General features: G+C 55.8%; 1 protein-coding gene across 8 annotated transcripts in view; it reads left to right on the forward strand.

Annotated features, from left to right (window-relative positions):
- SLC37A1 (solute carrier family 37 member 1) overlaps positions 1-12,267 on the forward strand; it is a 74,877-nt gene that overhangs the window by 44,581 nt on the left and 18,029 nt on the right. For all 8 annotated transcript variants that reach the window (XM_021071027.1, XM_021071029.1, XM_021071030.1 and 5 more), the window contains 7 exons: positions 2,727-2,764; positions 4,504-4,584; positions 6,749-6,877; positions 9,006-9,096; positions 10,450-10,512; positions 10,952-11,037; positions 12,061-12,109. In XM_021071027.1, the coding sequence (XP_020926686.1) occupies positions 2,727-2,764; positions 4,504-4,584; positions 6,749-6,877; positions 9,006-9,096; positions 10,450-10,512; positions 10,952-11,037; positions 12,061-12,109 (537 nt within the window). The remainder of the gene's footprint in view (positions 1-2,726; positions 2,765-4,503; positions 4,585-6,748; positions 6,878-9,005; positions 9,097-10,449; positions 10,513-10,951; positions 11,038-12,060; positions 12,110-12,267) is intronic.

A 12,267-nucleotide genomic window follows, 5' to 3' on the forward strand; every position in this document is an offset into this window, starting at 1 on the left:
GGCCCAAACAAGCGAACTGCGCAGTTGTGGGGAGGAGGGTGGCTGTTGCTGTCCTTGCCCACGTCCCCACCTGTGGCATTGACGGTAGCTTGCGTGTCACGGGAGTGCTCGGAAAGGCCACCGTGTCACTTGTTTTCCTCCCCCGTGTCACCCGTGCTCCCCGGGGATTCTGTCCACACCGGTCACCTGGGGAATATGCCGCACCTCCTCGGCGCTGCGGTGCAGGGTCCCCGTGGGTTCTGTCCAAGGTCCAGAGTCCACAGTGGCTTTTATTTTCTTCCTCAACTGATAAAGGGGCGGTCCTGGGGGACGGCGGCCAGGGGACGGGGAGCTGAGTACGTGGCAGTCGACCGGAACTTGTTTGCTGCCCTGGCCGGGGCTCTCGGCACCAACGCCATTCGGTCCAGTTACCCTGGGCGGGGCAGGGTTTCCAAGAGCAAGAAAGCTCTGGTTTGGTCCCTTGTAATAAAATGAGAGCATCCCCCACCCCCAAGCCCCCACTCCTGTGGCTTCTGAGGGGCGGTGATGCTGGGAGGGTCTGCACGGATGGCTCTCCCGGGCCGTCTTCCCACATTCACCATCACTCCCCGCTCCCCCCCCCCCGCCCCCCGTTACCATGGTGACTGTGGAGCCCTGCTTCCCTCCAGGGATGGGCTGCACTGGCTTCCCCAGGGCAGCTGTGAAGCCGCCAGGCATGCCCCGTAAGGTGTCGGGAGGCCTCCCCTCACAGCCCTGGGATCGCCTCTGAGTCCCCGTGGACACAGGGGAGTGGCTCTCACAGAGGTGCTGGCTGCCACAGCAGAGCAAGAATAAGGCCAGCAAGGCCTTTCTACCAAAGGGATTGGTGCCACATTCCTCCCCGGGACAAGGCGGTGGCACTTGTGTGGCGGTGAGATAAGCCAGCTGTGAGCAGTGATGAGCAAGTTCGGTGTCCAAGGGCAGAGCGCCCTGCACAAGGGGAAGCCCGAGCCCATTCATGTCCCAGAGTCTATTTCTGCTCCCCTCGTCCCTGGTCTTGACTGCGGGCTGGATGGCAAAGCTTCAGGGGCGCCCCTTCTGTGACCACTGGATGCAGGCTTTCCTGCTCCTCCCTCCTGTCCCAGGCCAAGCCCAGGGACAGGGCACCCCATGTGCCGGCCCCTCGAGGGCTGCCTGGGAAGCTGCTCTCAGACGTGTCCCAGCCAAGGGTCGCCTGCACTCATGTCCTGCAGGATGGAAGCCCAGGAAAAGCCACATCATGGGGACCAACCTGGCTGACCTCCCAGCACGGGTGGGGCGTGCCCTGCAGGGGCTGCTGGCATCGCTGCATGTCCCCAGGGCCATCGGGACCACCAAGGTTCCAGGGCAGACCCTCTGTGGAGGGTGGGCAGGAAGGAGCCTTCAGCTCCAGTGGCCGAGGGGACCCTGGGGTGTCACCTTCCGTGTGTCCTGGGAGGGAACTCCCCTGTGAGAAGTTTAAAGCATAGCTCGGTGCATGTTTCAAGGCAGTTTAACTCTCTCACCAGAACTTATGAAAAGGCCAGGGTTCTGGGAGGTAGGGAGGAACAAAGCTGTTAAGAGGCAACTCTCTGGGTAGTTCCCATCGTGGCGCAGCAGAAACAAATCTGATTAGGAACCATGAGGTTGTGGGTCCGATCCCTGGCCTCGCTCAGTGGGTTAAGGATCCGGTGTTGCCATGAGCTGCAGTGTAGATTGCAAGTATGGCTCTGATTCGACCCCTAGGCCGGGAACCTCCACATGCTGCGAGTGCAGTGCTAAAAAGACAAAAAAAAAAAAAAAAAAAAAAAAACAGGCAACTCTCTGGCTTCTCAAGAAATGGAGTTTGCCTCCCTCCTGGCCGCCAGCTTGGCCCTCAATCCACACGGGCGAGGTTTTTCAATAAGAAGAGAAGAGCCTGGCTCCGGGTTTTGTTTCTGCGCATCCTTCCCCCCTTGCATTTAGGTGAAAGGCATTTGTTCTATTTCAAGGTATGTTTTGGGGCCACTCATTTTTAGTCTTAATTAATTCCGCAGCATTAAAGGACTCATGGCAGATGCTGTTCAGAACCCTGCTACTCCAGGCTGTGGTCCGGTTGTTCTCTTTCCTTCCGCTTCTCCTTTAAATGTATCTTTACATGGCTCGTTACTGTAGCGAATACCTGCCAGGCTCGCTTTGGTTTGTGTTGCAAAGCCGGCTTCCTCTTGGTGCTGATTGGTGTGTGTTGGTGCCACCTCAGTGTGTCTGGGTGCCTGCATGCGGGAAGGGGCACCGTGGGTCCTCACCAGGGTGGGGGGTCGAGCGGAGCCCCCACCCCACCCGGCAGGCTGCCTCACGCATTCTGTTTTCTTAAAACTGTTGCTAAATTTTTTTTTTTTTTTTTTTTTTTGTCTTTTTGCCATTTCTTGGGCCATTCCCGCAGCATGTGGCGGTTCCCAGGCTAGGGGTCCAATCGGAGCCGTAGCCACTGGCCTACACCAGAGCCACAGAAACACGGGATCCAAGCCGCGTCTACGACCTACACCACAGCTCACGGCAACGCCAGATCCTTAACCCACTGAGCAAGGTTAGGGATCAAACCTGCAACCTCATGGTTTCTAGTCGGATTTGTTAACCACTGAGCCACGACGGGAACTCCAGATTGTTGCTAATTTAGTAAAAGCATCAGCTGGTGCCTTGTTTGGGTTTAACTTCTTGTGCCAGAGGAGACTCCAGGCCCCGGTTCACGCTGTCCATGTTTGATGTTTCAGATCCCAGAGACATCGCCTGCTCGTCCTCGCTGGCCATGGTAAGGACTTGCCTCTGCTTCTCGTGTCCTCCAGACATTGTACCATCTGCCCCGTTTGTCTCATGACTGTCCCCAGCCTGGCCCCATCCGTCCTGTCAGTGGGTAACACAGTATGGACACAGGTCCCATCTCAAAACATTGGCCGTTTTAGAGGCAGGTTCATCGTAATGATAACAAGGAAAACCGGACGAGAAGCTTGGTGCAGGCTGGGTTAGGGACCCCTCCAAGGGCCTCCGGGGTGGAGGCTGGCTTTTTCCAAGCTGGCTTCCTGAAATCGGCACGCTTATCCCTGATTTCACATGAAAATGCGAGAAAATTCAGAGTAGCCAAAAGAATTCCTGAAAAAGAGCAAAGTTGGACTCACGTTTCCCACTTTCAAAACTTACTACGAAGCTCTCAGAATTGAGACTCTGTGTCCGTATTCATACGGGTAGGCACACAGACCAACAGAATAGAATCGAGTCCAGAAATACACCCTCACACTTAGAGTGGATGAGTTTTCAACCAGGGCGCTGGGACCATTCAATGAGAAAAGGGCCACCATCTGTGACCCGTGGGGCTGGACAGCTGGATATTCACACGCAAAGCCTGCGTTGGGAACCCTTCCTCCTGCCGAACACAAAATGGGTCAAAGACCCGAATGTGAGAGCTGAACCTACACAACTCTGAGAAGAAGGTAGAGGTGGAGCTCTTTATGACCTTGAGATGTGACCTCACAAACAGGGCAGAAGATAAGCTGGATCACTCGGGCTTCCCTGAATTTCAACATCTTACGCTTCAAAGGATACCAGCGAGGAAGTGGAAACACACCCACGGAGTGGGAAAAAATAGGCAGAGCGTGTATCTGAGCAAAGACCTGTGTCTAGAATCTATAAAGACCATCTGGAATTCGGTCATCAGTCGTCACCCTGGTTTAAAAAGGAGCAAAAGGTCCGAAGAGACCTTTCTCCAAAGAAGATCCACACATGGCCAAAAAGCACAGGAAAAGCGGTTTCCTGTCAGGAGCCACCGGGGAAATGTCATCGAAACCCCAGACGAGGTACTGCTTCATACCCCCGAGGATGCCAGAGCCAGGACGACAGATCAGAACCTGTTGGAATACAGATGTGATAAATTTGTTTGAGTAATGGAAAAAAAAAAGAACCAGTTGGAAGCCTCGTTCACTGCTGGTGGGGCGTAAAAGGGTGCAGCCACTTTGGAACAAGCGGTCTGGCACTTGCTCAAAGGTTAAGTGAAGAGTCGCCTGTGACCCAGCCGCTCCGCGCCCAGGAGCACCCAGGAGAAACGGAAACGTGTTCATTGTGCACACGCGCAGCTCGTGCCCGGGGTCGAGCTGTGCCAGCCTCTCCTATCCCGGGGGTGTTTTCTCCCTCTGAATCAACCTCCTGATGGAGGAAGGGCCTCCGTGTTTCGCTTGTTAGAGAAAAACATCGGCCGATTATTTCTAAAGGGCTTTGCCTTTCAAAGCCATTTAAAAATGTCAAAGCCATTAAGGAAAGTGAAGTTGCCTTCATTGGCACTCTTCTGTTTCTTTCTTCCTCGGTCAGGGATTAGTCTTCAGAGAAGGATTTTATTTTCACTCTGCTACCTGAAGGGCTGGAGCCCTGAGATGAGCCTTTGTTTTGTTCGAGTCGGGGGTCTTCCTTTATCTTGTTAGCTTTTTTTATGAAGGCGGCGTTCTCGCCGCCGTGAACTTTAGGGGTGGTTTCTGTGCATTGATTCAGCCATTTCGTCCCCAGCATCCTAAAGGCTACGAGAACGGCACGCACAGGTTTCGGCTGCAGAAGCAAATCTTAACGGAGGAGAAGAACAAGCCCCTGGTGAGTTGCACACGAGGCTGCTGGCCAGGAAGCCGGAGCCCTGCCTCGGTGACACCTGTCCCGGACGCCCAGGGTCTTGTGTGTCCTCAGTAACACTTAGGTTTGCCTTTGTTGGTTTTCTTTGACTAGTAGGCTGGGCTTTCTATAAGTTGTTGGGTTTTTTTTTTGGTTTTTTTTTTTTCCTTTTTAGAGACGCACCCGCGGCACATGGAGGTTCCCAGGCTAGGGGTCAAATGGGAGCTGTGGCCGCCAGCCTACACCACAGCCACAGCAACAAGGGATCAGAGCCTCATCTGCCACCCACACCACAGCTCACGGCAACGCCAGATCCTTAACCCACTGAGCAAGGCCAGGGCTGGAACCCTCAACCTCGTGGATGCGAGTTGGGTTCGCCAACTGCTGAGCCATGCTGGGAACTCCCACGTTTTCTTTTTTTTAAATTGCATTTTTGCATCCAACTTACATAGGTTATAGGGAGATAAATACTATGAGACCTGTTTGATTTTGTGGCAAGTCCGAAATATATAGAAATGTTTCTTTTTAGAATATTTTTTAAAATTGTAGTTGGGTTACGATATAGTTAGTTTCAGGTGTTCAACAAAGTGATTCAGTTACACACATTTCTTTCCAGACTCTTGTCCCTTGTAGGTTATTTCGGAACGTTTGGTGGCGTCCCCCGCGCTATGCGGCGGTCCTTGCTGGTGGTCTGTTTTATGTGTGGTGGGGTGTGTGCGTTCAGCCCGGACTCCTGTTTATCCTCCTCCCCTTTGCTCTCTGGTAGCCGTCAGCTTGGCTTCTGTGTCTGTGGGTCTATTTCTGGACCTAGAGATCCTCAGACGTGAAGGAAGCCGGAGAAAGACAAATATCACACGCTATGAGACTAACACCCCACTTGGAGTGGCATCTAAAAAAAATGATGCCCATGAACTCGTATAGGAAACATTTCTTTTTTAAATCCGTGACCTTCCTGGTGGCCTCACGAAGGACATTTGTAGGTCATCCTTGCCGTGACTCGACACCCCGCCTTGACTGGGGGACTCCTGGTCTTTGCTGTGACGAAAGTAAACTTTGTCCTTTAGGGATGCCCGGAATAGGAAGTGATGAAACATTAGCGTTGGTTTATGAATTTTAAAACACTATCGTTTCTGGTCATGTTACATCCATTGTGAATGCCTTAAAAAATACGGGATCGTGTTAAGAATTTAATCAAGGGGCATTCTCATCGTGGCGCAGGGGAAATGACTCCCCCTAGGAACCATGAGGTTGCAGGTTCAATCCTTGGCCTCACTCAGTGGGTTAAAGATCCCTAAAAAGGACAAAAGACAAAAAAAAAAAAAATTAATTGACCTTTCTATAAAAATTGCATGTAATTCTACCACTCAGGTGATAACCATTGTTGATTAAGAATTTAGCTTCTGGGGGTTTTTTTTTCTATGAATAGATCCTACTTACCTGTTTTTTGTTTTTTGTTTTTTTTTCTTTTCAGGGCCGCATCCTTGGCATATGGAGGTTCCCAGGCTAGGGGTCCAACGGCACCTGTAGCTGCCGGCCCACACCACAGCCACAGCAACGCCAAATCCGAGCCGCATCCGACACCTACATACACCACAGCTCACGGCAATGCCGGATCCTTAGCGCACTGAGTGAGGCCAGGGATCAAACCCGCGTCCTCACGGCTGCCAGTCGGGTTCGTTACCCACTGAGCCACAGTGGGACCTAGTTACCTACCTATATGGTACACATTTAAACATTGTTTGAGGTCATAATGAAAAGGTGGTTTTGAATGATGTTTTATAATTTAGTGTGTCGTAAGCGTTTACTTTCCTATGGCAAATCTCCCAGCCTTTTTTTTTAGCAACTGCAAGACCGGTCATTTATCTGGATGTACTCTAGCAGTGTTTTCTCAGTGATGGTGTGACATTCATTTTATTGTATAAATGACTTTCCACTTCTCAGATGACTTTTCACAGTGTCCTGGAACTGTGGGGTCAAAGGATTTTGCATTGTTTTTCGTGTTTCCCCAAACCCCCCAAGGGCTGATGGTCACATAGCAGTGGCCGCGGTGAGACCGGGAACCCAGGTGTCCCAAGGCCATTAGGGGAGCCGCTAAGCTCGCCTCTGCCAGAGGGACCCCCGGCGACGCCTTTCCTCTCGTCTTTTCCAGGACCCAGAGACGCAGTGCTTACTGCTGTCGGATGGAAAGCGCTCGGGCCACCAGAACCACGTGGTCGTGCTCCCGGACGGCGGCAGTGGCGTGGCCGCCATCAGCTTCATGGGGGCCTTGAAAATCCCCGTGAGTGCCCGGGTCTGGGGAGCGTGTCAGAGGGGGCGTTCGTGTGGCCTTGAGGAGACGGGTCGGTTGATAATCAAGCTTCAGGAGGGAAGTCCAGGATTACACAATCCCTCCATTAGAAAGTCACAGCACGAGAGCAGAAGCTGCAGCCAGATCAGCTCAGGACTGAACACGGCCACGGTGTTTTGTTTGCCTCTTGATACTTGTAAAATATTTACGGTTTTTGTTTTTGATCACGGCGTACAGCCCTTTGATGTGGGATCTCCGTTCCCAGACCAGGGATCGAACCTGGGTCATAGCCGTGAAAGTGCTGAATCCTAACCACCAGGCCACCAGGGAGCTCCCTATACATCAATTTTTGGAGTTAGTCGTCTCCATAGAGAACTTTTCACACGTTTTATAGACCGACAGGCCTTTCGAAAAACCAGAAAATCTGGCTCTCCTGGGCCTGTGCCCCCATGGCCCAGTCCACCCCGGGCTCCAGTGCACCTCCCCCTGCCCTGAAGCCCCCAAGGGCTTAAAGAGTTGTTAATAACCACCAGAAACTTTTCTGTTGTCAGTCCTGTGCAGCTGCCTGAAGTGCTTTTGCTAAAAGCAGGTACACACTGTAACTGGCAGTGGGGTCGGGGAGAGACAGGCCCTGTCCCCTCCCTGCAACACAGGCTCCGTGCCTTCGTGCTGACCCGAGGATCGGGTGAGGTCACGGGCTGCCCGCGGAGCACGCCGCCAGGCCCGCGGAGAGCGTGCAGGGGTCCCCCACAGCCCCCTCGTTCCCAGCATGGCTGTGAAAGCAGGGACTTCTTTAATTATAGAAGCACTGCCACAAATTCCACGTCGTGTTCTCTGCCTGGTTTCGATGGACGTTTGTGTCCCAACACCTGGGCAGGGCATGTCCTGATGTCGCCCAACTTCTCAGATTTCTCAAGGGATTTCTGCAGCTACTGTTTCACAAGAGCCCCCTCTGTCGAAAAGAAGACAGAAAATGGAACACAAAGGAGCATCTCACGGTAGCCGCCCGTCTCCAAACGCACTTCCTCCTCAGGGTCTGCTTCCTGCTCCGGCATTTCCCCGGCCCCCACCTCTTAGCATAGTCCAGGCAACGGCGGCAGAACAGTCAGAAACATTTATGCTGTGTGTTCAGGTGGCAGTGACTTCAGGAGTTCCCACTGTGGCTCAGTGGGTTAAGACCCCAACATAGTGTCCTTGAGGATGTGGATTCTATTGCTGAACTCACTCTGTGGGTTAAGGGTACGGCGTTGCCAAACGCTCTGGCACAGGTCACAGATGCAGCTCGGCTCTGGTGTGGCTGTGGCTCTGGCACAGGTCAGAGACGCAGCTTGGATCTGGCATGGCTGTGGCTGTGGTGTAGACCAGCAGCTGCAGCTCCAATTCGGCCCCTGGCCTGGGGACCTCCCTATGCCGCAGGTGTGGCTCTAAACAGAAAATAAAAATTACAATGATTTCATGGAGTTCCCATCATGGCTCAGTAGTTAATGAATCCGACTAGGAACCATGAGGTTGTGGGTTCAATCCCTGGCCTTGCTCAGTGGGTTAAGGATCCGGCGTTGCCGTGAGCTGTGGTGTACGTTGCAGACGCAGCTCGGATCCTGCGTTGCTGTGGCTCTGGCGTAGGCTGGTGGCTACAGCTCCGATTGGACCTCTAGCCTGGGAACCTCCATATGCCACAGGAGCGGCCCAAGGAAATGGCAAAAAGATTAAAAAAAAAAATTTGCAGTGATTTTAGTTTTCGGGGGAAAAGAAATAGCCATGAAGTATGTGGTCACGAGGTGACGTGTACCGCGTCCGTGAGAACTCCCTTAGTGGCTAAGGTTTCCATGTGTGAGAATCGAATCAGTAGCATCTTTACTGACTCTGCTCTGAAAGAAGGACACGGGTGTCCGCCTTGAAGGGGAGTCACGTGCCGGGAGAGTCGCGTGGGGCAGCTCTGCGGTCCCTTCACGGCCACCACAGCAGTGCCTAAGGTTCTGCAGGGACAGGGCGGCCCCCAGGTGCTAAAAGCGGCCCCGGATCCAGCTGTCCGTATGGGATCGGAGCTCTCTGCCGTCGGGTTGCGTATTTCGGCAAACCCGCCAGGAGCGTCGGGGTGGACACCGTCTCTCTCCGCCAGGGCGTGGTGGAGTTCTCTCTGTGTTTGCTGTTCGCCAAGCTGGTCAGCTACACCTTCCTCTTCTGGCTCCCGCTGTACATCACCAACGTGGGTGAGTACCTGCGTCCGGAAGCAGAGCCGGGAGGCTCCGGGCGGGGGCTGCCATCGGGACCCCCTTTTATCCACGGGCCTCTGTAGTCCTGGGAGGGGAAGAGATGCATGATGTGTGGTGAGTAGAAACATGTAGGCAAACTCGGAAATGAAAGCTTTATTGCCGTAATAACAACCCAGATGCGGTTGAAGGGTGAGAAATGTTATATCACAGCTGCGGCCGCAGCTCCGTGGGGTCCTCCTATCTGGGGCGGCTGTGTTTCAATTAGGCTACATCGGACTTTGGGTCATAGCAGCTGACAAGCGAGAGCAGAGCCCTGGGGACCTGAGATAATAAAGGCTTAATAGTCTGACCTGGAAACAGCTTCTAACGGAGCGCTAACTTTGGGGAGCTGACAGCTCGTCTCGTGTTCCCGAGATCCAGCAGTGGCTGGAGCTATGAGTGAAGACAGGACAGGCCAGCGCCGTGTAACACTCCCTGTCCAGGGCATGACCACAGCGGAAGGACCGGAGGGACCCCCAGTGGGCAGGGCTGCCGCCGCTGGGGGACAGAAATGGGGCTGGTTCCCCCTGGGGCGGCGGCGGCGGGGATGGCTGGGGGAAGCAAAGACACTGGGGTCCCCGGGAGGTGCGGGCTCCAGGTCATGTGACACCAAGGAGCAATTTGGGACATGGGGTTCCAGAACGCAGACCACACCTTCCCAGCCATTCGCAGGGACAGGGGCTGGGGGCAGTAGCGAGCTTTCTGGGGATTCAGAGCTGCCTCCCCTTCTAGCAACCTCCACAAGCCACACACAGTGTAGACAGGTGGGCCTGGAGGGGCTGGCCCCACACCCTCTTCCCAGCGTCGCCTCCTGTGATCGCAGAAGGACGCGGCGCCCCCAGTCTGAGGTTTTATCTGAAAGGAGCAGATTCCCTGTACCTGCCCTTCGGGAGGCCAAGCTGAGCCGGCCTGCGGGCTTGTGCAGCATCCAGTGGCCAGAGCCCCGGCTGAGCATCCTGAGAGCCAGGCCCCTCCACTGCAGGAGAAGCTTCCAGGGCCTCTCAGGTCTCAAAGCCAGGGCCGAGGGGTCTGTGTGCAGGCCCTGCCTCACCTTGCAGGCTGCGTCCGACTTCACGGCCACCGAGCGGGTGGGCCGACACCTGGACTGAGCTGGCGGCGGGTCCTCGGGCTCGTTCTTGCTGTGCGTCCGCCGTCCGGCAGGCCCCCTTTCCCCTCCACGCCGATACGAATTAATCTCACCACCTGACAATGGCGCCTTGGTTTAAATCGTGCTTACGACACACGTGAGTGTTGTGCGTGGCTCCTGCCTGGCGGTGACGCCCCCGCGGTGACGCCGCTGTCGTTTCACAGACCACCTGGACGTCAAGAAGGCCGGGGAGCTCTCCACGCTCTTTGACGTGGGCGGGATCTTTGGTGAGTTCACTACCTCTTGCTCAGGACGTGTGAACACCCGCGGCCTGGCCTTCTTGGAGTTGGCTTCCTAGGGGAGGCCCCGAGCCACCTGCTGAGGGCAGGTCCCCTCCCCAACGTGGGCCTGGAGCTGCTGCCCCCTGGGCACCAGGCGCAGGCTTCACGGTGGGCCACAGGCTGGCCATGTCAGGACCCCCACAGGCACAGGCGCTTTGGGGCCAGCCTGGAACTGCACCCCTAGACCGCCCGTGTCCCTCCACTGGGAGGGGCCTCGGGCCACGTGACCACAGCCCCGAGGCCCTGGTGCCAGTGCGTCTTGCCCGCGGGACATGGGAGGGGCCGGGGTGGAGGGCGGTGGCAGCAGCGGCGCAGGTCCTGCTTCCTCTCCTGGGGCCTCGCCCTGGTGCCACAAGCCCCTCAGGCCCCTCCCTCTGCCTTGCAGGTGGGATCCTGGCGGGTGTGATCTCAGACCGACTGGAGAAGAGGGCCTCCACCTGCGGCCTGATGCTGCTGCTCGCGGCCCCGACGGTGAGCCCGGCCCCTCCGCCTGGTCCCCTTCCCCTGCGCATGTGTGTGTGCACACTCGCCAGCTGTGGGCGCAGCCCAGTCAGGGCTCTGGTTTCTGGGAACCCGGCACCATTTCAACCCCGCTCAGCCTCCTCCTCCTGGATGCTCACAGCACCCTGCACACGGCACACGCCCCCTGCACACAGCTCACCACTGTTTCTCACTCTTCCTTGGCTTCGTGTCCCTTGGGGACACCCCTTCCCTGCCCCTCCCCCGCAGGCTTTGGCCCATTCTTTGGGCTCCCGCTGCAGCTGCCGCCCCGCCTCCCCAGGCAGCATCGACCTGCCCTCACCATGCCAGTCCTGCTGTCTTTCGGTCGTACCTGCCCTTGAGCAGGGGACATCCCTGTGCCTCAGTTTCCCCTTCTGAAAAATGAGGGTGACGGCGGCACCGCGTCACAGTGTGAACGTGGGGACCGGGTGAAGCATCCTTATGTCCCTGCCGTTTTCACAACTTCACGCGCGGCATCATCACCTGTCGACTTGCACTGTAATTATTTGCCCACCTGCCACACCCCTGGGCTGTGACTGTCCCCAGAACCAAGCCTGGTCCTCCACCTGGGGTGGACGCCACCCAGCATGGACATCAAGGAACCTTGACTCAGAAGCCCTGAGCCTGGCCCCCTGGCCACCCGGCCCTGCCGTTCAGGGTTGACGGCCCCTGAGAGCGGACAGTTAGACTCTAGGACACAGAGCTGGGGGTGGGGGGCCCCCAACCAGGGCCCCGCCCTGGAGCTCAGAGTGTGGGCACCCCAGGGTCCCCCAGCTCACCGGGCCATCGGACTCTGTGTGTCCAGGACCAGCCCAGGGACAGTGCGCCACGCGCTCTGGATACCTGTCTTGGAGCAGCCGGCCAGCCTTTCTAGGGGTTTCCACCGTCTGGGCAGCTGCCTGAGAATCACTCTTCAGGAATACCAATGCCAGATAACTTTGCAGCTCCTCGCAGTAAACCTGAGTCTTTCTCCTGTTTTTATGCCGTTTGCAGCTCTACGTGTTCTCTGCTGTCAGCAGAATCGGTCTGGAAGCCACCATAGGTGAGTCTGCAGGGCCCTACGTTCCTTTCACACGCATTTGCGGGTCCACGCGGCTCTGCGAAATGGAATAAAACATCGGCAGAGAAGCGTGCAGCCGGTGTGCCGGGGTAAAGTCATTCCCGTGTCCCGCTTTGGGTGGGGGCTTGGGAGGGGCCCAC

Source organism: Sus scrofa, chromosome 13, assembly GCF_000003025.6.
Source record: "Sus scrofa isolate TJ Tabasco breed Duroc chromosome 13, Sscrofa11.1, whole genome shotgun sequence".
NCBI classification, from domain to species: domain Eukaryota; kingdom Metazoa; phylum Chordata; class Mammalia; order Artiodactyla; family Suidae; genus Sus; species Sus scrofa.